At 34.1% G+C, this 25,665-nt stretch overlaps 1 protein-coding gene and 1 long non-coding RNA gene across 2 annotated transcripts; both read left to right on the top strand.

Moving 5' to 3' along the window:
• Positions 1 to 601: 601 nt before the first annotated feature.
• On the top strand, positions 602 to 3,437 carry LOC103149598 (uncharacterized). Its single transcript, XM_007568835.2, has 5 exons — positions 602 to 884; positions 2,275 to 2,640; positions 2,727 to 2,852; positions 2,923 to 2,975; positions 3,091 to 3,437. The coding sequence occupies exons 1-5, from the start codon at positions 611 to 613 to the stop codon at positions 3,223 to 3,225; spliced, it is 954 nt and encodes a 317-aa protein (XP_007568897.2). The 5' UTR covers positions 602 to 610; the 3' UTR covers positions 3,226 to 3,437.
• Positions 3,438 to 19,777: 16,340 nt separating this feature from the next.
• Positions 19,778 to 20,632, top strand: LOC103149596 (uncharacterized). Its single transcript, XR_001664318.1, has 3 exons — positions 19,778 to 19,895; positions 20,009 to 20,058; positions 20,161 to 20,632. It is a non-coding gene; the product is annotated as an uncharacterized LOC103149596 (long non-coding RNA).
• The last annotated feature ends 5,033 nt before the right edge of the window (positions 20,633 to 25,665 follow it).

Below are 25,665 nucleotides of genomic sequence, written 5' to 3'. Positions count from 1 at the left end.
TGAGAAAATCTGGAAAACCTTAACGGCCTAGAATAAAGACAAAAATCTGACCAGGTAATGGCAGTGGGTGAAAACCATCTGATTATAAAAAGCATAAGAGAATCCAACTTCTGGCCTTGCACAAGTTCGCTAAACTTGTGTAATGTTTCATGCAACATCTAATTACAGATACAAAAACGTGCTAACTTGTCTATTTGCTTCAAAACTCCTAGGAAATGCCAGTTAGTAGAAATGATTGCACTTTGAAATGAGCTTCATTGTGCCACCAAGCCCCCTTTGATTGTAAATTCTTTCGTAGCCAATCAGATGCATTTGACAGTCTGAATGACCACACCTCCCTCAGTTTCTTAAGCTTTATGTGTCCTTATGAAGACAGTAGCAACATGACTCTGCTATGGCTTGTACTGTTCCTTCTTCATCGAGGATGTAAGTACATTTAAAAACAGAATCTTGTCTTATTGAAGATTTTTTTGTTTTATTTTATCTCTGATCTGTAAGCAGTTTCTTTAAAACTGATCTTTATCATTTAACGTTTCTTTTATCTACTGCAGATACTTTAGTTCCTGTGGTCACAGTCCATCGTGGGGAACCGGTGACTTTGACATGCGTAATGACTGAGAAGTTTGAAACTGTGACCTGGGTTCACTGGTACAAGCAAAGTGCAGGACATACTCTGATATTAATTGCAATGCTGCGTAAAAGTACAAGTACAATTCCCACCTACGGCCCGGGATTCTCAAAATCAAGATTCCAAATAACATATATTGACAACATGAGCAACTTGATAATTTCATCAACAATAGAACAAGATGAGGGACTGTACCATTGTGCTTATATGGACTGGACTGAATCTACTTGGACTGGGACCTATTTGTCATTAAAAGGTAAATATCCTTGGTGTTTTTTTCATACCAAAAACAGTAACATTCAGTAACATTGGGGAAGTATTATTTGGAATTAAAATATCTGAAGCCCCTCTTAATATTTTATTTGTCCAGTTTGTCCTTCACAATTAAGAGAATAAAAATGGTAAAAAAAAAAAACCTCTTGTTTGTAAAATTGCTTAAGTTATTACTCTAAAGTAATAACTTAAGCAATTAAGACTGAAGAAACTAACTCAAAAACAATTGATACATACATTGTCCAAAAAATTTCAGTTTCAATTTATTTTGTAACAGAATGTGTTCTCTCAGTTAATCAAAAAATAATAAAAATAAATCTGATATTCTACAACAGTGAGTTTTCTTATGCAATCTGGAAAACATATATTCCAATGAAAATTCATTAAAAAAGACAAGATAATTTGCAGTCAGTTGTGACTTTTGTTGATAATCGGTTATGCAGTCTTAACTAAAATATGTTAGCAGAATATTTAAATATTTTAAAAGTTAAATATTCCATCAAAAATAGCTTAAATATAAGACTACAAACTTCTGATGATGAAAAACAATTTTATTTGTCGACAATTTCCTCCCTGTTAATTTTCTGACATGAAAAGTGTTTTGAAACGACACAGGCAGCTACAAATGATTTGTGAAAAGAAAAAAAAAAGAAAAAAATATATATTTCTCTGTCTTTATTTTCAGACAACGTAACCATAAAATTAATAAAAAATATTCCCTGAAAACAAAATTGTCTCCTATCAAAAACCCCACAGAGTTAACACCATTGTTGTTCATACCCATGGGAGATTTAGTTTAAAGTAATATTGTAATTTGACTAATATGTTTATTATCTTTAGAAGTAATACCGACAGTTTGGAGTGGACCAGCAGGTCCACTCCAAATAGGGAATTGAAATCAAGAGAATTTGTGTAGCTAAAGATTAGGGTGATTATAAGGAAACTTTCAACCTCATAGATTTAGAGCTCATCTCCAAATACCAGTGGACACATGCAAAAAGCTGATGAGACACAAAACGATGGTTATCTGCAATGGATATAAAGATTTACATATCAATAAAGGCATTAATCATTTCCAACATGCTAGTTTTTTTTTATTTTATTTATTTTTTATAAAATACAAGAGAAAACTGAATATAAATCTGAAAAGGGATGAACAATTTTGAGCTTAGCTACAAGAGACTTTGGTCTACATGTTAAAATTGTTAAATCCATCTATTAAAAAAAGGACTGAGTTATTTAAAAAAAAATCCTCAGTTATTAATAGACAATGGAAAAAACAAACACATTTTGAGTATTAGTATTTCGACTTTCAACTAAAATCAGGATGCTGGATCTCTTGTTTACTGCTGTGTTCTTTATTGTCTTCACAGAAAACTCTCAGAGGATTTCGAGCTTCACTGTTGTTCAGGAGCCAACACTTTCTAATCCCGCCAGTGACACAGACTTAGAGACTCTGCAGTGTTCGGTTCTCTCCGACTCTGTAAATGCAACCTGCTCAGGAGAACCCAGTATGTTCTGGTTCAGAGCCATATCAGACACATCCTACCCAGATTTCATCATCGCTGAGGGAAAAATACCTGAAAACTGTGAGAAGACGTCAAACAGTCAGAAGAAATGTAGTTATAATTTCACTAAGGTTGTCAAATCATCTGAAGGTGCCATTTATTACTGTGCTGTGGCTGCATGTGGACAGATACTATTTGGAAATGGAACAAACCTTGTAAAGAGCGATCAAGGTATTGTGTGTATTGTGCCATTTGTGTTACCATAAAAAAAATCCTGCTTTTCTGAATCAATGATCTTATCTGCCTTTGTTTTCCAGATAAAAAAACAAGTACAATAAGGATTGTGTTGGTGATTATATTAATCTGCTTGGCCATTTCTGTGACCTTGAATGTTATTTTTATTTGTTACCGAATTCAAAGATCAGCCTGTGCTCAATTTAAGGGTAAGTGTAATTTATTAAGCTAATGTTTTAAAACCACAGTCACATTAATTACCATGTTCTATTTACTCAGAGAGTTCCTCTTCTCAACCAAGACACAATGACTTAAGCCAACCAGGAAATGAGGTAAATAATATTAAACTATAATTATTATTACAGCTGACTTAGTGTAACAGTTAACAACAGAGCTGGTTGTAACAAAATGGATTGAAATGGATGTATTTTTATCTTTTTTCCACAGACTGACAAAGGTCAGGATCTGAATTATGCTGCATTACATTTCTCTGAAAGGAAAGAGCCAAGAGGAATGAAGAAAAGAGAACTGAAGACTGAAGAAAGTTTATATTCACAAGTTAAAGGACAGATGTCAAGATGATTGGCTCTAAGTTTATATGGGATACTGACATTGTGATAAAAGACAGTTCAGTGTTTTCAGATTCATTGTAACTGCGACGAGTGAGACAATTTGTAAAAGTAATTTTTTGTAAATTTTTTTTAGAGTTTAGTGCTGTACTAAAATCTCATCAGTTTAATGAAATGGCCTCAAATTCTTGTGTATTGAAAAATTTCACCTAAATGAGGTTCTTTGTGTGTTTGAAATAAAGCAGCTTTTTATGTTTTTCTTCGATTAAAAAATGTGTTTAAAAATATAAAATTCATGAATAAATATTTTGATGAAGTAGTTTCAATTCATGTTGACTGAGCTGCACATTGTTTTGGTGAACACATTTTAGAAGACACCAAATAAAACTAATTGTTAGTGATGGGCTCGTCTTGGTTACAAGGATTTTCAACTTGTAATAAGCTATATTGTCTCATCCCCATGTTTATCCAACTCTTCTTCACTGTGGTTCAAAGTGTCCCGCTTCTGGCTAAAAACAACATCACAGAAGACCTTTGGTTATTGATCGGTGAGGGGTTAGAATCACTAGTTGTGTCTCAGGAGCAACTCTCACGCTCAAAGTTACACAACGTTTCAGACTCTGGGGTCATCCATCATCAACCCCACCCACCTGAGCTGTTACTCAATTGTCATGGAAAACCACCTGAACTGTGTTGAGCTCAGTCGAGCTGCGCTGAGCATTTACTAATAGAAAAAGATTATAAAAGGCTTGTAAAAATACATAAGTTCAGCGTTTTATCATTTTACAGATCAGATCCCCGGTGAAAGGTTCAGCACACTAACAGTTCATTACTTACTGGAGTAGTTTATGCTACACAGACTAACATAGCAAGAGAGAGACGTCATATATCAGATAATGGAGGAACAGTTTATCAGTACTGATGTTACCATTCAGAAATGCTAATCCAGTCAGACTACAAGCTGAAAACATAAATACCTGGATGAATCTTAATTTCTAGTTTGAATGACAGCTAGTTAGTCAGCGACTTAATCTGAATAGTATTAAGTTGGACATCAGTAATAACTCTTCTGTATGTAACGTATTATTTAAATCCCATATAATGCCTGGTTGATACAGTAAGATTTTAAAATTGCTGATGAATTTTCAAAACCTGTGAAACCACACGTAAAACCCCCCCAGATATATCAAGTTTGGTTGTGCAGTGTGTGGTCTAAAGCTACACAAAGACAGCATGCCTCACTTAAATAAACATGAGTGGTGAGGGAGAAGAATGGTCATAATTTGGGGAATATTCTCAGCAGAGGAAAACAATGTCCACCAGACTTTCTGGTGCATCATGGCAGTTAATTTATCTTCTGTATTTTAGTTTGCCATCTATGTCTCTATTACCTTCTCACTGGCTACACGGTACATTGAACACATTCTTGTTTGTGCTTGGGGAACGCCCCACATGCAAGACAATTCAATATGCTGAATGCCCCAATTTGAGGCTCAGAGCAGTCCTTACATGGGGGATTTATGTAAAATCAATTTTCTTTCATCAAGAACAGAATCGTAATATTCATTCTGATGAAGTTTGTTTCTCATATTTAGAGGAAATCCCAACCTATATGCAGAAATTTTGTCCTGAATGTTATGCTTTCATTAGATGCAAGTGGACAATTATCATAATTAACAGAGATAAATACTTTCTAACAGCTGTATGTGTTTCACTTACTGGAGTTATTGAAAAAATGTACTTAAGCATTATTCAAATTTATTTAATCTAATTTTATCCAGTTGTTTTCTTTTAAATGAAATTTATTATGAAATGAAAGTCTAAGAGCAGACCTAAGCTTTTGATGACAGAAAGATACGATGTTGGCTTCAAACTGAAGGGTACACTGATTTCTTCTGATGATTTCCACAGGGTACTCCAAAGAATATTAAGAACTAGAAATGTCCTTCATTGTCCCATAACGGGGAATTTTCAGTACAACAGCAGCAACAATGAAGCAAAGCAAGGAGGTGCAAAGACACAAATAAGCAATATATAAAAACAGGATAAAGAATGCAAATAGTGTACTGTAAGGGCAACATTTCAAAATAAGTACTGCGTAGTTGTAAAAAAAAAAAAAAAAGTGTACAGTAAGTTACGTTTTAAGGTCAGTCTACTGTATATATATTCTTGCCGTAATCGACACTAAAACACTTTAACGATGTTATTTTGTCCAGCCTTGCTCATTTAACCAGAGAAGACCATACATTTCATGTGGAAATAAAACAAAAAACAGCACACTTTTACAACCACATATTTACTCCAGCATCTGTATTACAAGAGTAACGTTCATATATTGTTTACTGCCTGTAACAATTCAAACTATTTGCCATCAGACTGTTCTGAAAGAAACTTTGTCTATTTTTCCATCACATCCTATTTGATTAAACTTGGCACATCGGACTAATTATTACAGATTCCCTATTCTAATCATGATTCTGTAATAACTGTAGATTCTGTATATATGCAGTGAATGTTGAAACTCAAAGACGAAAACCTTTGACCCACTGGTGGCGCTGTAAGAAAAGCTACTGGATGGATACAGTCTTATACTCAGCACCGTGTCTGTGATCTACATTTCTGTGTTTTGATAAACAAAAAATACTGATGTTTATATAAAACCATTTTGGAAACCGTAATTAAAGAACATTTAAGAGAAAAAGAATATACTTCTCACAGAGGGTTTGTAGCAGGAAGTAGCCGTTTGTTGCATACTTTACAAAAACCATTCAGGTGCATTTCACAGTGTAGATTGTGACACCTTTTTTGTAAAAACGGTGACAAAATGTTTCTGACAAATCTGATTTGCTCTAATGGCAGTGGTCTGACCACACCCCAACCCCCATCCTCAGTAGGTATATTTAGTGTTGACCAGATAACAAGCAACAGTTCAGAAAGAAAAGAAAAAAAATCGCTGGGTATTTAGGTGATCAAATAATGGTAGGAAAAAAAAAAGCAGAAGCTCATAGTGACAGGAAATGCTCTTTGATGGTGTATTCGGCAATAGCCAATCAGACACATTTGACAAGATCGCCACACCTTTGTGTTTTACTGAAGGGTCCTACTGTCTGAACGAACACAGTCATCATGACTCTGTTGTGGCTCACATTGTTGCTTTTTCATGAAGGACGTAGGTATTCTTTACATGATTTGAGAGAGAATATTTTCTAATTTAAGTGTCTTAAATACGCATTTTGGTTCTGTTCAGTCTAACATTTAATGCTGTCATTTTTTTGTTTTACATGTTTTTTCCCATATAGATACTCTGGTTCCAGTGGTCACCGTTGAACTGGGTCAGTCTGTGACTTTGACTTGTGATTTTGCCATGAAATATCAGAGCAACACGTGGCTTTACTGGTACAAGCAGAGTGCTGGAGATATTCTGACTTTAATTGCGATGCTGCAGAAAAGTATAAGCCCCAACTATGGACCAGAAATCTCTGCTTCAAAATTCATTGTAACATCAAATGAGCACAGCAGCAATCTTACAATTTTCAGAACAGTTCATGAAGATGAGGGGATGTATCACTGCGCTCAAATGGACAGAGTTAAATCTATATGGAGTGGGACTTATATATCAGTAAAAGGTGAATCAGTCATTTTTATCTTCCAGCATTTTTAATATTTTTCAGTTCACAAATTGACTAGCGGGTATCATTATCTGAAATCCAATTAGACGTAATTATGTTACTGAAAAATATATCTTCAATAAAAGAAAAAAAGTATGATTCAAGGGATAAGTGAACCAAGTTTTTAGTGGGTAATGTTTTGATACAAGCATAAAATGATAAATTGTAATGTTTTTTTGTGCTTTTAATATAAACTTAAAAAGTTTTTTTTTTCAATTTTACATTAAATAAATGCAGACTGAAAGTCAAAATTAATTGATTTCTTTGAACTGTAGAACTTAAACTAGGGAAAATGTTTAACCTGACCTTTTTGTACCACACATCTGTCTATAGAAAACACATTTGGGAAATAAGTGTCTCATATTTGATATTATTTGTATTTTTGTCATAACGGATGTTTTTCTTCTACAGTCAATATTAAAGTATTTGCTAATTTTATTCCCCAAAAAATTCTATTACTCTAGTTTTAATATTTCAGTTTGTTTCAACACTTCACTAACAAACAATATGATTATTTCACAGGAATGCCTGAGTGGACATCAAACTACACTGTGTTTTCTCAGATAACGAGTGTTGTTCAGCAGACAACTGTCTCTGGTCCCACCGAGCCAACAGGCTCAGAGACTCTGCAGTGTTCGGTCCTCTCTGACTCTGACATCACAACCTGTTCAGGAGAACCCAGTGTGTTCTGGTTCAGATCCAGATCAGAAAAGTCTTTTCCCGACATGATTTACACCGATGGAAAAAAATCAAACAACTGTGACAAAATATCTGACTCTCAGAAGAGATGTTTTTATAACTTCTCTAAGAACATCAGGTCCTCTGATGCCGGGACTTACTACTGCGCTGTGGCCACATGTGGACAGATAATATTTGGAAATGGAAATAGTCTGGAAACTAAAGGTATAATATATACATTGATTTAATAATGAAATAATTTAAGTGTTTGATAAACTAAAGATGTAGTTTCAACTATCGCATTTTCGGATTAGCTGTAATTTACCGTAAGTGTAATTGGAGTTTTTCGAATGTATAATCCTTTTGTTTTCTTATCTTCAAGGATTCCGTCTGGGATCAAAGAAGGCCATTATAGTTATTTTCTTCCTGTCTGCTGCGTTAGCCATAAGTCTGATTGGTATAGCCGTCCTCTTATGCTCCATCAAAAGAAACAAGTGTGGACATTGTCAAGGTAATTCAAAATAGTTTTCTTGTACTTCTCATTAAATAAATTACCTCTTTATTTAATCTTTTTTTTATTTAATTGTGTAGAAGCTGTTATCCTGGACCAAAACTGTGGCCAGAAAAGGCAACAGGTAAAATATATCAGGCCTTTTCTTATCAGATGTTTTGACGCATTTTAAAGTAGCAAACCAGTTTCCTGAATTTTTATTTGCCTTCTCTGTATTTTTTTTTATTTATTTGATCTTCTTAGGGAAGGGAAGACAGAAGGATGTATTCTGCAGCTGTTTTCACCATGATGAAATCTGACAACACGGCAACAAAGAAAACAGCAGAAACACAGATGATGTTTGCTGCGGTAAAAGCCTTTGGGTTTTAAAAAGATACCCTTTGACCTTTGTGTTGATTGATCCAGTTCATTTTTGTTTTGAACTACGTTTTAAATCACAGATTCATTTTATTGGATCCCTTTGATTAAACTGTTAATTGCTTTTACTTAATTTAGGCATTTTTTTTTCTGTTAACATAGACATTGCTAAAATCAAGCTATTGTTGTGGATACATACATAATGCGGAAATAGATGCGATAATAACAAAATAGTGCTTCCGGATCGTTTGTGTTTTACTGATTTGAGTAAAGACATCTTTGCATTTTTACAAACAATGGTATGTTGTGACATTGTGGATATTGTGTTTCTGTTAATTTGATCTCTGTTTTGTTGTCTTCTGGTTTTGATTTTCAAATTAATATGCTCACTGACTTTGTTCTGCTGAAACAAGTCAGTGCCAAGTCGGTTCCTGCATCCAAATCAACAATTTTGTTTTTTGTCCAACGTCTTAGATGTTTCTTATTTCTCCATACCAATTTCTTATTGTTTGATGTGCTCATCAGTTTTCTTTAGATTATTGTCACATCATTTATTGTCTTTGATGTCATTACTCTCCTGTGGCATCGCTTTCAAATGTTCCCTTGTAATCCTGCCAATCTCCACAATGCTTCATTAAAATTAAATTTTCATTACATTTAGCTGATTTAATGTTTATTTGTATTTAACCCTCTGCAGCCTCATCTTTTTATAATTTAACGATGATGGTTAAATAGTATGATGTAAAAAAAATTATAGAAATTACATTTGAAGATCAAGATATGTCTGTATTCAGTTTAAAGCTACTTCTTGCAAAAGACAGTAAAATATGTCTTCTGCAATATTTGTACAATTGTATTTTTCTTTTCAGATAGAGCACAATAAAATGATTGTTTCCAGAGACCCCAGGAACAAATACTTACCCTCTATGAAACTAAAAGATTTCAGATTATAAAATATTCATCTTGATTTTAACTTTTCCCACATTTTTGTCATGCTAAATTCAAAATTTTTATGTGCTTTATTTCGATTTTATGTGATTTATGTTTACACCAGCATATAAAGCAACCTCAAGATGATTGTAACAACCAGGAATAGCATCTGCTCTGCAATTTTTGTATAATTTTATAGTATTAGAGCCAACATGTCAACTTAACTAGAACGTTTTAAAAACATATATGTCTCACTGAAAGGCAGATCATTGTGGCAGGACATCCTCTTTCAATGTATATTTTGAAATAGCCAATCAGATTAAATCTACATCTACAAAACCGCATCTCCTCCTGTTGCTACAGCGTGAGGTTTCTTAAGTAGGCCTTGGCAACATGATTCTGTTATGGGTCTCACTAATTCTGCTTCATCAAGGCTGTAAGTATCGCTTTTTGAAGTAAAATCTTCTCGTTAAACTGTGCACATCATGTTTTTATTTATTTATTTTTTATTAAACCAACTCTTGTTGCACATTTGTAATCTAATACAGATGCTTTGGTTCCAGTGATAAGAGTTCAACTGGGTCAACCTGTGACGGTGACATGTGTTTTAAGCGAGGCGCTTCAGAGTGTCAGTTGGCTTTACTGGTACAAGCAGAGTGCAGGAGATACTCTGAAATTAGTTTCAATGCTGCGTAAAAACACAAACCCCATTTATGGACCAGGATTTTCTGCCTCGAGGTTCAACACAACGTATGACGACAAAATGAGCAACTTGACAATCTTGAAGGCCTCAACAGAAGATGAAGGAATGTATCACTGTGCTTACCTTAACTGGCTCCAAACTATGTGGAGTGGAGCTTACTTGTCATTAAAAGGTAATTAATGTAAAAAAAGAGACCTTTTTAAAAATTGAAATGATATTTGTGTGTTTTTCAATGTGAAGTTAAGATATGTGACTGAGATGAGTTGAAGTACTCAAATGTTTTGTCTCTCTGAGCACACAAAGATTGTAAGGATGTTACAATCATAGGAGAAACAATTTCTCCTATGGTGTTAAATAAATATAATATGTGGATATAAATCTACGTATATAAATTAAGGCATAATTTTATCCAATGTTGATTGCATTTTGGATAATATAAGTTAAAAATATTTAAGTAAATTAGATTTAAACCCAAAAACATGGAAGCAAAAACACATGTAATTCTTTTTAACACAGAAACAAGGAGAACATCAAACTACAAAGTTGTTCAGCAGCATGCAGTTTCACATTCTGCTAATCCAGCAGACTCAGTGTCTCTGCAGTGCTCCTTCCTCACTGACTCCGACCAAAAGCCATGTTCAGAGGAACCCAGTATGTTCTGGATTAGAGCTGGATCTGACAAATCTTACCCGGATCTCATCTACACTGATGGAAAAAGGTCAAGTACTTGTGAGAAGAGAGCCGGCATTCAGAAGAGATGCATTTATAACTTCTCAATGAACGCCGGCTCCTCTGATGTTGGGACTTATTACTGTGCTGTCGCCACATGTGGAGAGATATTATTAGGAAATGGAGCTAACCTGAGTATTCAAGGTAAGTGTGCAATTTGATATATTTTCACTGAATCATTTGAGTTTGTGTGAGAACAAGAAATCTACTTCACTTATTTAAATCACTTGTTTACTCTTAGCCAATTTGGATGTAAGATGAGTGTGATGATCATTAATGTTTAATCATTATTCTCTTTCTCGCCGTTTCTACAATAATGCTACAGAATCAGGTCTGTGGCCGTCGGAGGCCATCACTGTCACTTTTGTCCTGTCTACCGTTTTAACCATAAGTTTAATAGCCCTCCTTGTCCTCATCTGCTACCCGAACAAAAACAAATGTGAACATTGTCAAGGTAATAGAAGATAATTATTCTGTACATCTCTAGAAGGAAAGTGTTGCTTCTGGATTATAATTATTTTTATTTATTTTGCTGTCCAGCTCCTGCTAAGCTGCAAAAACCTCAGAACAGCCAACAGGTAAAATGTTGACACCGCTTTTCATCAAATGTTTGGACACATTTTGCAAGGTACAAACAAGCCCCCTTCTTCTTTGATTCACCTTATAAGTTGTGTTGTAATGTTTCTACTTAGACATTTGGAGACAGAAGGGTGTACACCGCTGCAGTCTTCACTGTGATGAAAATGGATACTGAAGCTGAAAAATCACCATAAAAAAAGTTTGCTGATGTAAAAGCTTTTGGTCTTTAAAAGATGGCATACAAGCTTTTCTGCTGAATAATCTAAATCCAATTTACGTTTATTTGGAGCAACATTTCAAAACTTTGTGCAGAGTATTAGTTTTAAATATTACATAAGGACAGTAGATTTCGTTACCAAATTTAGACCTTTTTTTTGTTGAACTAGGACATAGCCATCTATCTATTTGGACCTTGTGGGTTGTCTGGTGATCTGTGAAGTGGTGGAATATCCATTGATTGTGATATTATTAAGATATCAGGATACTAATTGGTCAGCAGAAATGTTTAGCTGTATCAGACGTGTTACATCCATATAAGATACAAAATCTAGAGTTTTCCTGGAGAATATTATAATTCAACAAGATAGAAATATTCTATTCAAAAGATGACAATGTAATGGTTAATAGATATGTGTTGAAATAATCTAAACATGTACAAACAGAAGTCAATGTATGGCTGTAATGCTCTTTAAGGTTTGTTGCATGTTACTCAGATTTAAATATGTATAAACATTGTCTTTTTTGTTCTAAATGTGTTTAATACATATCTGTCTTTGACAACTTGTGATGGAAACTATACTTACCTATTTTACATTATTTTTCCTTAACCTTCAATTAATTACTGCATAAACGTTACACCAAGTATGCATGAGAACTGCTGGTAATATGCACCATGTGGGGAGGAAAAGAACTTGTAGTTTGGTACTTCTGCAATTTGACAGACTTCTGCACAACTAATATAGGGAATAATCCCCATAGGAGATAAAAAAAATTCCCCTAGTCAAGAAAAAACTAGAAAGTTTGTCATTTGATAAATGTCAACATTGCCCTATGTGTTTTTTACTATTACATACTTTAAGAAAATATTTTACTTTCAAATGTTTGCTTGAATTTAAATAAATATTAATAAAAATTAAATAAAAGCAATAACTTTAATTTTATACAGTCATCACATAAATATGGTGTGCTAAAAAATCTTACTTCTAGTGAGTCGAGCAAATACGTTTCAATTATTGCTTTAATTACAAAAATACATTTATCATACAAAAATGCTTAATAACTCCAGTCCATAACTAAATATACTTGAAATACTAGTACAAATACTTATTTGCTTGACAATACAATGCAAAAAAAATAGTCGAAAGGTATTTTTCAGTCAGCGAAAATGGGTCATTGCAGTACAGAACTGTGGAGTGTGCATTTTCTGTTTCAGCCAATCACCTTGATTTGAGTTAAAGATTGTTAACCTAAATCTGAGTCAGAAGATGTTGGTTGTGCCAAGAGAAAGGTAACTAGGCACAATGTTCAGAGGACTGACTGCTATTTATTTTCTAAGCACAATGGGTGAGTTCACGTCCTGTATATTCTAAGAGAAGAATAACTGAAATATGTAAAATTTTGTTGTTTCATGTCTGCACTTTAGTGGCACAGTCATTTAAGACAACGGTGGTTGTTCTTTCTTTATTTTAGTTGTGCTTCCAGCCCTAAAGGTTCCTGTGATTCCTGTGATTGAAGCTCAACTCAACCAAACTGTGAATCTGACATGCGATACATCAGGTCATGATAATGGGTTGTTTTTCTGGTATAAAATGAATTATGGACATATGGTCCAAACAGTTGTTAGCGGCACTTTTAGTGAATTAAAGCTTGATAAGAACTTTCCAAACTCAAGGTTCCAAGTTGAAAATGTGGGATACATAAATTTGCTCATCATCAGAAATGTCAGCAAAGAGGATGAAGCAACATATTTATGTCAGACAGGAGCAGCATACAACCTGGCATTTGTTAATGGCACAAATTTGATTGTGAATGGTAAGATCTCTTCATTTTTTGGATTCTTGCTGTTTTTGGGTTCATGCCTAATCAAATCACATTATTAAAACATCTGGTTTCTTTGAAGGGGGGTGAATAAGACTGACATGACACTGTCATAAACATGACATAACACCTGTCATGAACATGAATAAGCCTTCATGAATATTTATGACTTTTGTCATAATGCATCATTCGGTAAATTAATGACACTTTTAATACAAAGTTCGGTAAATTATGACACTTTTAATACAAAGTTGACATTATTCAAAATGTCTTTGTTATGACAACTTGACATTAACCAAGAAATCATTACTGATATAAATTTGTTATAAAAGTATTACTGATTGCACTTTCAAAATTAGGTAATGTTATTAAAGGTAAAGTTTAAATCTCAAATCACTCTTCTAGATTTAAGTAAATGTCTAGAATTTACCTGAGATGTTAAAATATTTGTAATATTTTCTTATTTTAGGACGAGAAGTGCTCCTGTCTGATATTGTGCTCAGAGGACTTTTGGCTTGTTCTGTGCTGGTGAACTTTGTTTTGATTTTCAGCAGAAATAACGAAAAGAAGTTTAATGAAGATAAAATAGGTTTGTGGGTTTATTGTTTGTACTAATCTGTTTACAATACACAACTTCAACATGTCTCTTGTATGCATCTACTTGCTAAAACGAAAATAAACGAGTATTCAATGGTATTCTCTTTCAAGTGTCTTGAATTACACTTTTGCATTGGTTACTGTTTTGTAAACTAAATATAGACGAGAGACCTCTTAATATTTAATGGACTAGTAGTTTACTTGTTTACTTAAAAATGTTGGATCTTTATTCATTTTTGTTCTATAACCCAGTTGCTGTTGAGCTGCATGAAATCCCTGGTCAGAACAGAGAACAGGTGAAGTATTAGCACTGCTGTGAAATCATACATGCTGATAAACTTGTATCAAAGCTGCCTAAATTTCCTATTTATTATTTAATTCTAGACAAAAGACAGGAGGCTGTATTCTGCAGTCATCTTCACAGTGATGAAAACGGCAAAAGACAAAAGATGAAGTCTGCAGCAGTAACACACTTTTGTTCAGCATAACTGTTGCAATGATCAATCTTGTACACAATTCCTTGGAGTTTAACATCATGGAAATGTTCATGTAATGTAACATTTTAGTTAAATGAAGTGGACATTGGATGGACATTTTCTCTGGTTCCTTGTGTTTTCACTCAGAATAGCTTAATGTTTTCAATGCATGAACAAGATGCTTGAATGTGTGCTGATGTCTCAAATCCAATATATCAGTAGTAGATTTTGGAGGATTTTTAATTGTTTAAAGTGCTGTAATGTTCTGCACCATGTTTATAATATGTTTGCCCCTATTGTGGATCTTGGAATGAAGTGCCTTGCCAATGGGCCCATCAACACGTGACGGGGAAGCTGGAATCAGACCCACAACCTTTCACATGTACAATGACTAGTTTACCCACCGAGACACTTATGTTACCATTATAATTTATTTCAGCTGTTGCTTAATTTCTTTGTGATTTGTTCTGTTATGTAAACAACCTGTTTACATAGGATGTGTTCAAATTCATGTCTTTTTTAAGATCTACAGACCAAAATCTGTAAACGTCAGCCACAATGAACAATTAGCTAACGCAGACTTTACAGACTTCTTTGACTTTGTTTTTTATTTTGTTCTTGCTTTGGAAGATTTTAATAAATATGTTAATTCATCTCATCCGGATTCTTGTAAGCTACTTTTTACCGTCACAGCAATGTATTAGCAATGGTTAAAAAAAAAAAAAGAAAAAAAAGAAAATGACTCTTAAGTGGTCGTCTGATAAGGCTACATCTCCTTATTTTTTAGTTCAAATCTAAGATCAATCAAACTTGGAGTGAATTGTTTAACACGTAACACATACAATTCATATTATAGTTTGTTGTGTTATCTTCTCTTTTTGTGGAGACATAATATTTTTACTAGTTATATAAAAAGTTCTAAGTACAAACTTTAACTCATATTTTAAAAAAATTGTTGCACACTCATCTACCTGTGTGATGTTCTGTTAATTTTTTAATTATTTTTAATGGCTTCCTTTTATTCACCACATCCTCACCTACAGGTCATGGGGTGTCTCACTTATGCTTTCACGGAACACTCTGTCTAAAAACCATTGTCAAACTTTCACTGAGTTTCTAAGAACTACATTAGACACTTTCTTTTGAAGTCTCTCCTGTTAAGAAACTAACTACATTGCACAATTTCCTTCTTCGCATTTGCAAACAGATGCACAAGCCACCAGTTGCAGCGTTTTTTTGGAAAGTGACCCACATACGGAGTTTGTTTTGGTGCAACAATATTTGTGCCCTGTAACTGTGAACATAGAGTCAGTAAAATGTTGTGAGTTGTAACTGTATTTGAAGATTTTCTTTTAGTAATGGGAAACTGTAGGTATATCTCTTCAGATTCTTATGTACAAATCCACAAATTATTTTAGCCACACATTAAAAAAAAATCTTACATTGACACATATTGACATCCAATTAATCCAAAACAAGTGGTGAAAAAAACATATGAAACAAATTACTAAAAGTCTCTTACAGGAATAGTCAGCTGTTTTCTATTTAGTGTCATGTCAGCCCTCTAAACACAACAGACATCACCAAATGAAGGAACAAAAATAAAGGAAACAGAAAAAAGATCTATTGTACAAACAGGAAATGCTCTTCATGCTGTTATTTGATGATAGCTAATCGGATTCATATGATAGCTGGGATCACCACACCTCCACCTCTAAATAAAGAACCCAGTACTGAAGACTGATTCACAATAACTTTGATGTGGTTCTCACTGTTACCTCATTATCAGATATGCTAGTACATGTATAAATTTAGACAGAATATGTCCAAAGTCAACTATGTGTAACTTGATTCCTCAAAATCTAATATTGTTTATTTTTCTATGCCATCTTTTATTGTTTCACACATTTTTCACTGCCGGATTCTTTTCACCACTGTGCAGATACTTTTGTTTCAGTGACAGTTGAACTTAGTGAACCTGTGACTTTGACTTTTACCGATGAGAATTGAAGCACCACATAGCTGTAATAGTACAAGCAGAGTGCAGAAGAAACTGAAATGAATAATGATGCAGGACAGTTTCATAATCCCCCTGCATCAAACTGAATTTTTCTTCAAGATTCATTGTAATAATCAGCAAGAAAATCAGCAATCTCCTCCACTTCATTTACAAGCTTTAGATGAGTGGTGAATGTCTTCAATGTTTCTTTTCATTTTTCTTTCACTTTATTTTCTTGCAGTACACATTTACTACTTTTGAAGCAAATGCAGAGTAAAATATATATATATTTTTAAATATTTTTGATGGAAAGTTACACTATTTTTGTCAAAAGATTTCTTTTGTTTTACTTCTCCCTTTATCAGAATTTATAGTCCTATGCACTTACATCAGTTTTAGTCCAATTCATATTCATCTTTGGGTACAATTTCCAGATGCTCATCTATTCAAATGAATTTATTTAAGTACACCATGGACACAGTTTGCCAAAGTTTTGATGAGAACTGTGTGCCACCTTCAAAACAAAAGCAATTAAGCTTTTAAAGATGCTGTTTCAGGTGGTCAGCGTCATTATCTACAGTGAAACGAGTCCTTTGACAACAAAAACTGCTAAATTTAAATGTGGGATTATAGTGTGGTTCAAAGATGCCGCAAAAGCTGGCCTGCTGGTGGCGCTGGCTATAAAGATGTGAGACTAACAAACATTTGCAATTTGCTCCCTGCATCGAAATTTTGTATCATGTTTGCTTATTATCCTGCATCTGAGTATATGTTATCTTTAGTAAAGAACCATTAATGGTGCATGCAAAACCAACATTCATATATGAAATGAAAAATAGATTCAAAAAATGAGAACAAAAGCTCATTGTACATACAGGAAATGCCCTTTGATTGTATATTGTGAGGTAACCAATCAGGTGCATTTGACGGACAGGATCTCCACACCTCCCTTAGTTACTAAAGGATCTTCTTTCTGAATAAAGACAGTGTCACCATGACTCTGTTATGGCTCACATTGTTATTTCTTCATCAAGTATGTAAGTACTATTTACCTGAATTGAGATATTGATTACATGAAAATATTTTCCCTGAAAAACTGACCTGGACTCTTATCTATATAGTATTGTTATTTTTCATGTGTTCTAACTGAATGACTTGTTTTTTCCCAATATAGATACTCTGGTTCCAGTGGTCACCGTTGAACTGGGTCAGTCTGTGACTTTGACTTGTGATTTTGCCATGAAATATCAGAGCAACACGTGGCTTTACTGGTACAAGCAGAGCGCTGGAGATATTCTGACTTTAATTGCGATGCTGCAGAAAAGTATAAGCCCCAACTATGGACCAGAAAACTCTGCTTCAAAATTCATTGTAACATCAAATGAGCACAGCAGCAATCTTACAATTTTCAGAACAGTTCATGAAGATGAGGGGATGTATCACTGTGCTCAAATGGACAGAGTTAAATCTATATGGAGTGGGACTTATATATCAGTAAAAGGTAAATCAGTCATTTCTATTTTCCTATATTTTTTATATTGTTTAACTCACAAATTGACCAGTAGGTATCATCATCTGAAATCCAACTAGACATGATTATATATCATGTCAGTAACATATAATATTTTTATCTTCCAGTATTTTTAATATTTTTTAATTCATGAATTGACCAGTGCATCATTGCCTGAAATCCAACTAGACACGATTATGTTACTGAAAAATATATCATCTAGTATAAAGTAAGGCTCAGGGTGACACAAGAACCAAATTTTTAGTGAGTAATTTGTTTGGAAACAGCATTCAATGTTTAATTTTAATATTTTTGTAAATGTGTTTTATTATCAAGTCATTAAAACATTTATTTCATTTGTATTTCTTACATATGAAATAAATAGACAATTTGTTCCCTTGTGTGCATCTGTAGTTATTATTGTTCCAAAAAGTACAAAAAATTGAAAAACATTTTAGTGTATATTAGATACTGTGCAATATTTTTCACTATGTTGGTTATAATCATGGTTAGTAAGTAAACTATTATGTCTAGGGTTATAATATTCAGATCTTTCTTTGTCTAGTTGGAAAAGTAAAATAAATCATTGCAAACTGTGCAAAACCACAATGTTAAAAAATAAAGTCTCTAATTTATGGTAAAATATCGCCAGGATATTAACACAGATTTTTAAATTCTGGCAACCACAGCTGCCGGTATTTTACAGTAAGTTTGGGATAATTTATTTATTTTTTAACAGTGCACAAACTAACTTTAAATCAACAAAATTATAAAACTGTCAGGAACCAAACAGCAACCTGAAGTTAAATTAAATATTGAAAAAACTGAGCAGAAATATTTTCTTTGAACTGTAGAACTTAAACTAGTGAAAATGTTTAACCTGACTTTTTTGTTGCATAATCTGTCTATAGAAAATACATATATTAAATAAGGGTCTCATATTTTATCTGCCTGCTACAACAGTGTTGTGACTTAATTTGTTTCAACATTTGACTGTTGTGCTTTTGTCAAGACTGACATTTTTAAAATCAATGTGCCATAAAAAAAAAATGTTGAAAGTTTTTGCTAAATTTATTACAAAAAAATTTTGAGTATTAAAATTCTACAATTATAAATTCTACAAATTTCCTGGTTATTTTACAATTTCCAGAAATTGTAGAAATTCTAAAATTTCCCTGAAGTAAAATCCCAAAGTGACTAATAAAGTTATCTATCCATCTTACTCTAGTTTTAGTATTTCAGTTTGTTTCAACACTTCACTAACAAACAATATGATTATTTCACAGGAATGCCTAAGAGGACATCAAACTACACTGTGTTTTCTCAGATAACGAGTATTGTTCAGCAGACAACGGTCTCTGGTCCCACCGAGCCAACAGGCTCAGAGACTCTGCAGTGTTCGGTCCTCTCTGACTCTGAGAACACAACCTGTTCAGGAGAACCCAGTGTGTTCTGGTTCAGATCCAGATCAGAAAAGTCTTTTCCCGACATGATTTACACCGATGGAAAAAAGTCAGAAAATTGTAAGAAGAGATCTGACTCTCCGAAGAGATGTTTTTATAACTTCTCTAAGAATATCAGCTCCTCTGATGCCGGGACTTACTACTGCGCTGTGGCCACATGTGGACAGATATTATTTGGAAATGGAATTAAAAACGGTATGACTTACATCATTTGAGACATCATTCAAAATTTCTTAAATCATCACAAATAAGTAATTGTTCTCTGAAGCAACATATTCTTGATGGAGAAAATTACATGCTTTGTCTTTGTTTTCTAGGTAAAACAAAAGAAAACAACATGACGGTGGTCACAATAGCTGCAATAATCTGTTTGGTCATTTCTGTAATATTTAACATTTTTTTCATTTGCTTTCAAACACAAAGATCAGCATGTCATCGATTTAAAGGTTTGCTTCAGTGACTAAATTATATCATATCAAACATATGTTATGACAGAAAAAAGTAGAATCACGTAAAATAAAACAAAGTCTAAAACTGAGTGTTGCATCCATGTTTACAGAAAGCTCTTCTTCAGAGAAAAGAAGCAACTTTAGCCAAATAGGAAATGATGTAAGTAAAAACCTTAATTGCCTAAATTGTTTTTTTTAATACTAAACGATACATCTCAACATTACTAAATAACTTCGATTGAAAATGTGTTTTTCCAAACAGACTGAAGCTGGACCTGATCTGAACTACGCTGCGTTGCATTTCTCTGAAGGGAGAGCATCAAGAGGAAAGAAGAAGAGAGAGTTGATGACTGAAGAAAGTGTGTATTCACAGGTTAAAGGATGAGCTTGAATATCTGTGTCAGCCTGTAAAGAAAACCGCTTGTGAGATGTAGATGCATCTTGTTAGTGACATAGAAATAAAAGTTGTGAATTTAAGCAGACAACTGAATGAAAGATATAATGAAAAAATTGTGCAGCTTCAACACTTTGTCAAGTTTGTCTACATAAAAAAAGTAAACAAGATGGCTTGTATTTTCTTTAGGAGTGGAAAATAAAAACAGCACTATGAATCTTTTTGACTTCTCTAAATTTATGCAACAGATTTCTTAACTTTTGAACACTGGGTGTGTATAACGGTAATGAACAATGTCAGACCTCTGACTCCCTCCTCCCTGCAATAAAACCTAAATAATGCATACGTTTCATTTTAAACTTTCTTCTTAATTTTTCTTAAACAAAATACATCCGTTACTCTTACTTCACATCATATCTGCATGATGCATTTTATTGCTCAATCACATTATTGTAATGTCATTGAACATACATTCCTTTTTTGGTATCCAAAAACAACAACACAATAGTTATTCGTCAAGATATCATGAAGAGAATAGTGGACTAAATCCTGATCATGTTTGGGTTCAGCTTTCAGATGCCTTATGGTGCCACCCTCATCTGTTCAAACAATGATGTGCAAGTATAAACACTATGGAGGTGTCCAACTATGAGATATTGCAGGGATGAATGATTTTGTTGAGAAATGTGTTTATCTTCAGAACAAAAGAATCTTTAAAATATGCTGGTTGAGGCTTATCAGAGAGTGTCGTAATCCAGACAGGAAGACATTAATCCACCAAATGAAACATAAAACACAACATTACAGTTTGAAAAAGCACAAACAAACAAAAACTTCAGGGACATCCTCTAATTGGCAGCTAAAATTGATATGTTAAGTAATAATATGTTTTTTAGGTTCAGGCAAAAGGGGGAAGCTTTTCAAACTTGGCAGATTTGTTCTATGTTGGTGTTTTACTGGAGGACACATTTTATATTTCACAAAACAAATGGCCTCATGATGAAAGGAAGCTACGTACAAATTTTGAAGCTACATCTTAAGTCAAACAGGAAGTCAAAACCAAGGCATTACAGTGAACCCTTGCTATAATACGGTTCACCTTTCGCGGTCTCGGTTCCTGATTGGCTAAAATATACGTAATACAGATTGGCCATTCAGGAGATGGAAACTGAAACTTTGAATGCCTGCTGAAAAAAAACTGTGGCCGGCGGCTCTGCCGTAGATACAGCTGTGAATCTCGCAAAGAAGCTTGGAGGAGACGGATTTAATGACATGACTTCGGAAGACATTAATGCCGTGATTGATGAACACACACATCCGCTGAGCTTTAAACAGGTTTTGTTCTTTGGTTCCAGTGTAGAGTATTTAATTATGCTCTGTAATAGTTGTAAAAAAATAAAGGTAACTACTTCATGGATTTCACTTATCGCGGGTTATTTTCGGAACGCAAACCCCGCAAAAAACAAGGGATCACTGCAATGGGTTTTCCATATGAAGAATGAACCAAAGCATTAGTTAAATGATCTTAGATCTGGAAGAAATTTTGTGGCCAGAGATGACAAAGTGTGTGTGAGTGAAGGGTAAGCCAACCTGACTTGGTTCTGTCAGTAAATGATGATGAGCAGCTTGTGTAAGGACACACAAAATGTTAAACTCTAGTCATACTGAGGAGATTTATGTAAACTTCTGACTTTAAAGAGTCAAGAAAGTGACAAACATTTCATTATTCTGGAATTTAACAAGGATGGCCAAACATCCGGTATTACAGACAAAATTGGAGCAGTTGTTTTAAATATGATATTTGAAGAGATCTTTAAACATAGTTAAGGATCTTATTGTGAAGGTTTGCTGTCTTGAATAGACTTCTGTTACTGACTTGTTATCGCTTGTGTTATTTCTTTTGGGTGTCATGAAAGGTACAAACAGATTTACAGCATTGAATGCAATGCTGGAAGTTGAGTAAATATTACTAGTTGGTAAACAACTACATTTTTGCTATTTTAGTATTAAGCAAGACACATATAGAAGCAGGACAAAACATCAAAAATGATCCATGCTCATTCATAAAGTTCAACATAGCAACTTGTAACAATTGGTGCTTTTCGGTGGTTAAAACTGTTTTTGCTTTCTGCTTGCATCTCTAATAATGAGATGGATGACAAAAACCTCATATTTAGATGGGCAGCTATTCAATACGCTTTTAATGGTAATTCAATTTTCAAAAACTACCACAAACTAAGTCTGCACAGCTTCAAGAAAAGCCCCTTCAACTCATCAAATATAACAAGTTATGCAGTTTCCATGAATTACCCATGGAATGTGACAACCTACTAAATACTGCATTGTGCTAACTATTCTTTTATGACTATGATGGCAATTTAAACCAGCAACTATTTTATCCCTGCTTCATAAGAGATAATATATGAAACTGTGAAAAGATTAGAACTGGAATGCATACAGTATATGAAACACACACTTTCCTACAATCACTTTGCTCTGGCAGATTATCAGTACCTTCTAATTCTTAATCTCATATTGTCATAACACCAACCTTCAGCTACAATAAAGGCAAATTCCAAAACAACTGAAATTCAAATTCAGAAATGCTTTATTGATCCCCAAGGGAAATTATATGGTGTTGTAAGTCATACTAATTCAGATTCTTCAAAGACTTATTGTAGATAGTGATGGCAATGACTTATCCAATAGCTATTCTCTACTAATTCTGGTCTCCAATTGTTTCATGAATTTAAATAATCAGTCTTACAAAACATGAAACTCTGAGACACATGCTAGATGTGTCTTGTCCTATTAATCTGTTTTTTTCTCACACCAACTAAGACTAGTTACAGGATTCTTAAATTATACCCCTGAAAATTACTATACTTATATTTTTACAAATGCCATGATAAATACAATGGCTTTGGTAAAAATGTTTTGCAGTTTTTTTTTGTACTGTATTTAAGGCTTACTTAGACCAATAGAATCATTATTAAAATAACTAATGACACAACCAAGACCTGCGACAGACTGGTGACCTGTCCAGGGTGAACCCTGCCTCTCACCCGAAACGTTAGCTGGAGAGGCACCAGCAACCCTCCAGATCCCACTGAGGGACAAGGGTGTATAGAAAATGGATGGATGGATGGATGGATGGATGGATGGATGGATGGATGGATGGATGGATGGATAAGTCAGGACAAAATGATGGCACCTCTGGAAAAACTTAAAATAATTTGAGCAAAGGAACATCTTATGGTCCAAGGTGTGTGTCTTTTACAAATGTCTTCAAGTTTGTAATCAATCAGTCTGCCTATTTAAATGGTGGCAAATAGTCACTGTGCTGTTTGGAGTCATGGTGTGTACCACACTGAACATGAACCACAGGAACCAAAGCAGAGAGCTGTCCCAGGATATTAGAAAAAAAATATACAGACAAACATATTAAAGGTAAAGGTTAGACCATCTCCAAGCAGTTTGTTACTCCTGTGACAACAGTTTCTCATATTATTCAGAAGTTCAAGGTTCAGCGGTTTGTAGCCAACTTCCCTGGCTGTGGGTGGAAAATTGATGACCAATTGAAGAAAAGATGTAATGGTAGCCAAAGAGCCCAGAACAACCTCCAAAGAAGTTAAATGAGATCATACTTACATAGCAGGACACTAAGATGCTTTACAATGAAATGAGTCATTGTCATTCATGCACTCATTCACATGCTGATAATGTGGATTGTACCCATAGCTGCCCTTGGGCAGTCAGACAGAAGCAAGGATTATCATCTCTATGTTCACAGATGCAAAAACGAAGCATGGAAAGACAAAAACAGTGTCCCTAATTTGAAACATGAGTGAAAACTGTTAATTTTCTGGAGCTACTTTGCTACATTTGGCACAGTATGTCTCAAATCTTTGCAGGGATGCTGCCTAGTCTCTGGAAGCTTGGTATCAGTCACAGGCCAAGGATCTTAGAACAGAAAATTGACCCAAAACACACATCTATAAACACCCAAGAGAAAAATGCTGGATGATTCTGAACCAGCCTTGTATGAGCCCTGATCTAAATTATATTGAATATCTATGGAAGGAGACAAAATGTGCTGTCTGGAGAAGACAGTCTTTAAATCTGAGACAACTGGAGCAGTTTGCCCACGAGGTGTGCATCAAACTACCTGTGGGCGGGTGAAGAAGTCTCATTAACAGTTATAGCAATTGCTTGATTGCATTTCATTGCCTCAAAAGTTTGCCCAACAATTAAATTACACGTACCATCATTTTTGACCAAAAGTGAAACAAGCCTGTTTTTGAATTGAACAACAATTCAAAAGCAATCATTGAGTAATTTTCAGTATATTTTTATTCATTATTATTTTTGTCTATTTTATCTTACTTTAGAGACCATTGTGGGCTTTTCGGTTATTAACAGAGGGGTATCAACAATTTTGTTTATGTATAACTTTAAAAATGAACTGATGGTGTGCTTCTTTGTCACACTGGCTGAAACTCCAGAATTCAATTAATTTTTTGAATCTCCAAGCCACTTTCAGCATATTTCTGTTGATATACAGTGAAAAGATCAATTGTTTTTAGGTATTGTTTTTGTAATATGGATAACTTATTCTTTAGACAGAAGAGAAAATTATCTGATCAATAACTAGGTGTGGCAGCTCTGTCCCTAATCACTATTTATCTATAGTGTTATAGCTCAGAGTCTGATCAATTGGTTTATTGTTCAGAAAGAAAACAGCAGAGATCACAAACTGATTGACCATAGGACAATGCTACACTGTTACATAAAGCTAAAAATGCTTTTTAAGCGTGCACATTTTAATGGGTTCTTAAATGCAGAGGCTCAAAATGTCAACTTAACGTGGGCGACAAAATAAACTAAATAGTCTGTTTAATAATTTTGGTGGCTATAAGATGTTCAAACTCCAAGTTTCTGTTAATAATGAGTCATCAAATAAAATCCTGAACATTTGTTGGAGATACATAAATTCAAACCATCTGTGATCATAGTGTTTTTTTAAAGATGCAACAGCTGACTTGCAGATGGCACTAGTCATAAACAGTGAGATTAATAAACATTTTGCGATCGGTTTCCTACACACGATTTTTGTACCATGTTTCTTTGTAACTTTTTTTCTGTGTTATATTGCCTTTAGAAAATAACTATTGACGGTGCACACAAAGCCAACATATATTTAAAAAAAAAATGAAATAAAGGCACGACAATGGAAACAAAGCATATGTACATACAGGAAATGCCCTTTGATTGTATACTCTGAGGTAACCAATCAGATGATTTGACAGTCAGGATCTCCACACCTCCCACAACTATAAAAGCATCTTCTTTCTGAATAAAGACAGTGTCACC

The sequence above is a fragment of the Poecilia formosa genome, unplaced genomic scaffold (genome assembly GCF_000485575.1).
Source record: "Poecilia formosa unplaced genomic scaffold, Poecilia_formosa-5.1.2 Scaffold231, whole genome shotgun sequence".
In the NCBI taxonomy this organism is placed as follows: Eukaryota; Metazoa; Chordata; class Actinopteri; order Cyprinodontiformes; family Poeciliidae; genus Poecilia; species Poecilia formosa.
This window is presented reverse-complemented; position numbering and strand designations above follow the sequence as displayed.

Excerpts from the sequence above, each read along its gene's own strand:
- LOC103149598 (XM_007568835.2), top strand. The coding sequence starts at position 611 with ATGACTGAGAAGTTTGAAACTGTGACCTGGGTTCACTGGTACAAGCAA. Across the intron at positions 885-2,274 it reads GACCTATTTGTCATTAAAAG|AAAACTCTCAGAGGATTTCG; the intron begins GTAAATATCCTT and ends TTGTCTTCACAG. Across the intron at positions 2,853-2,922 it reads AGCCTGTGCTCAATTTAAGG|AGAGTTCCTCTTCTCAACCA; the intron begins GTAAGTGTAATT and ends CTATTTACTCAG.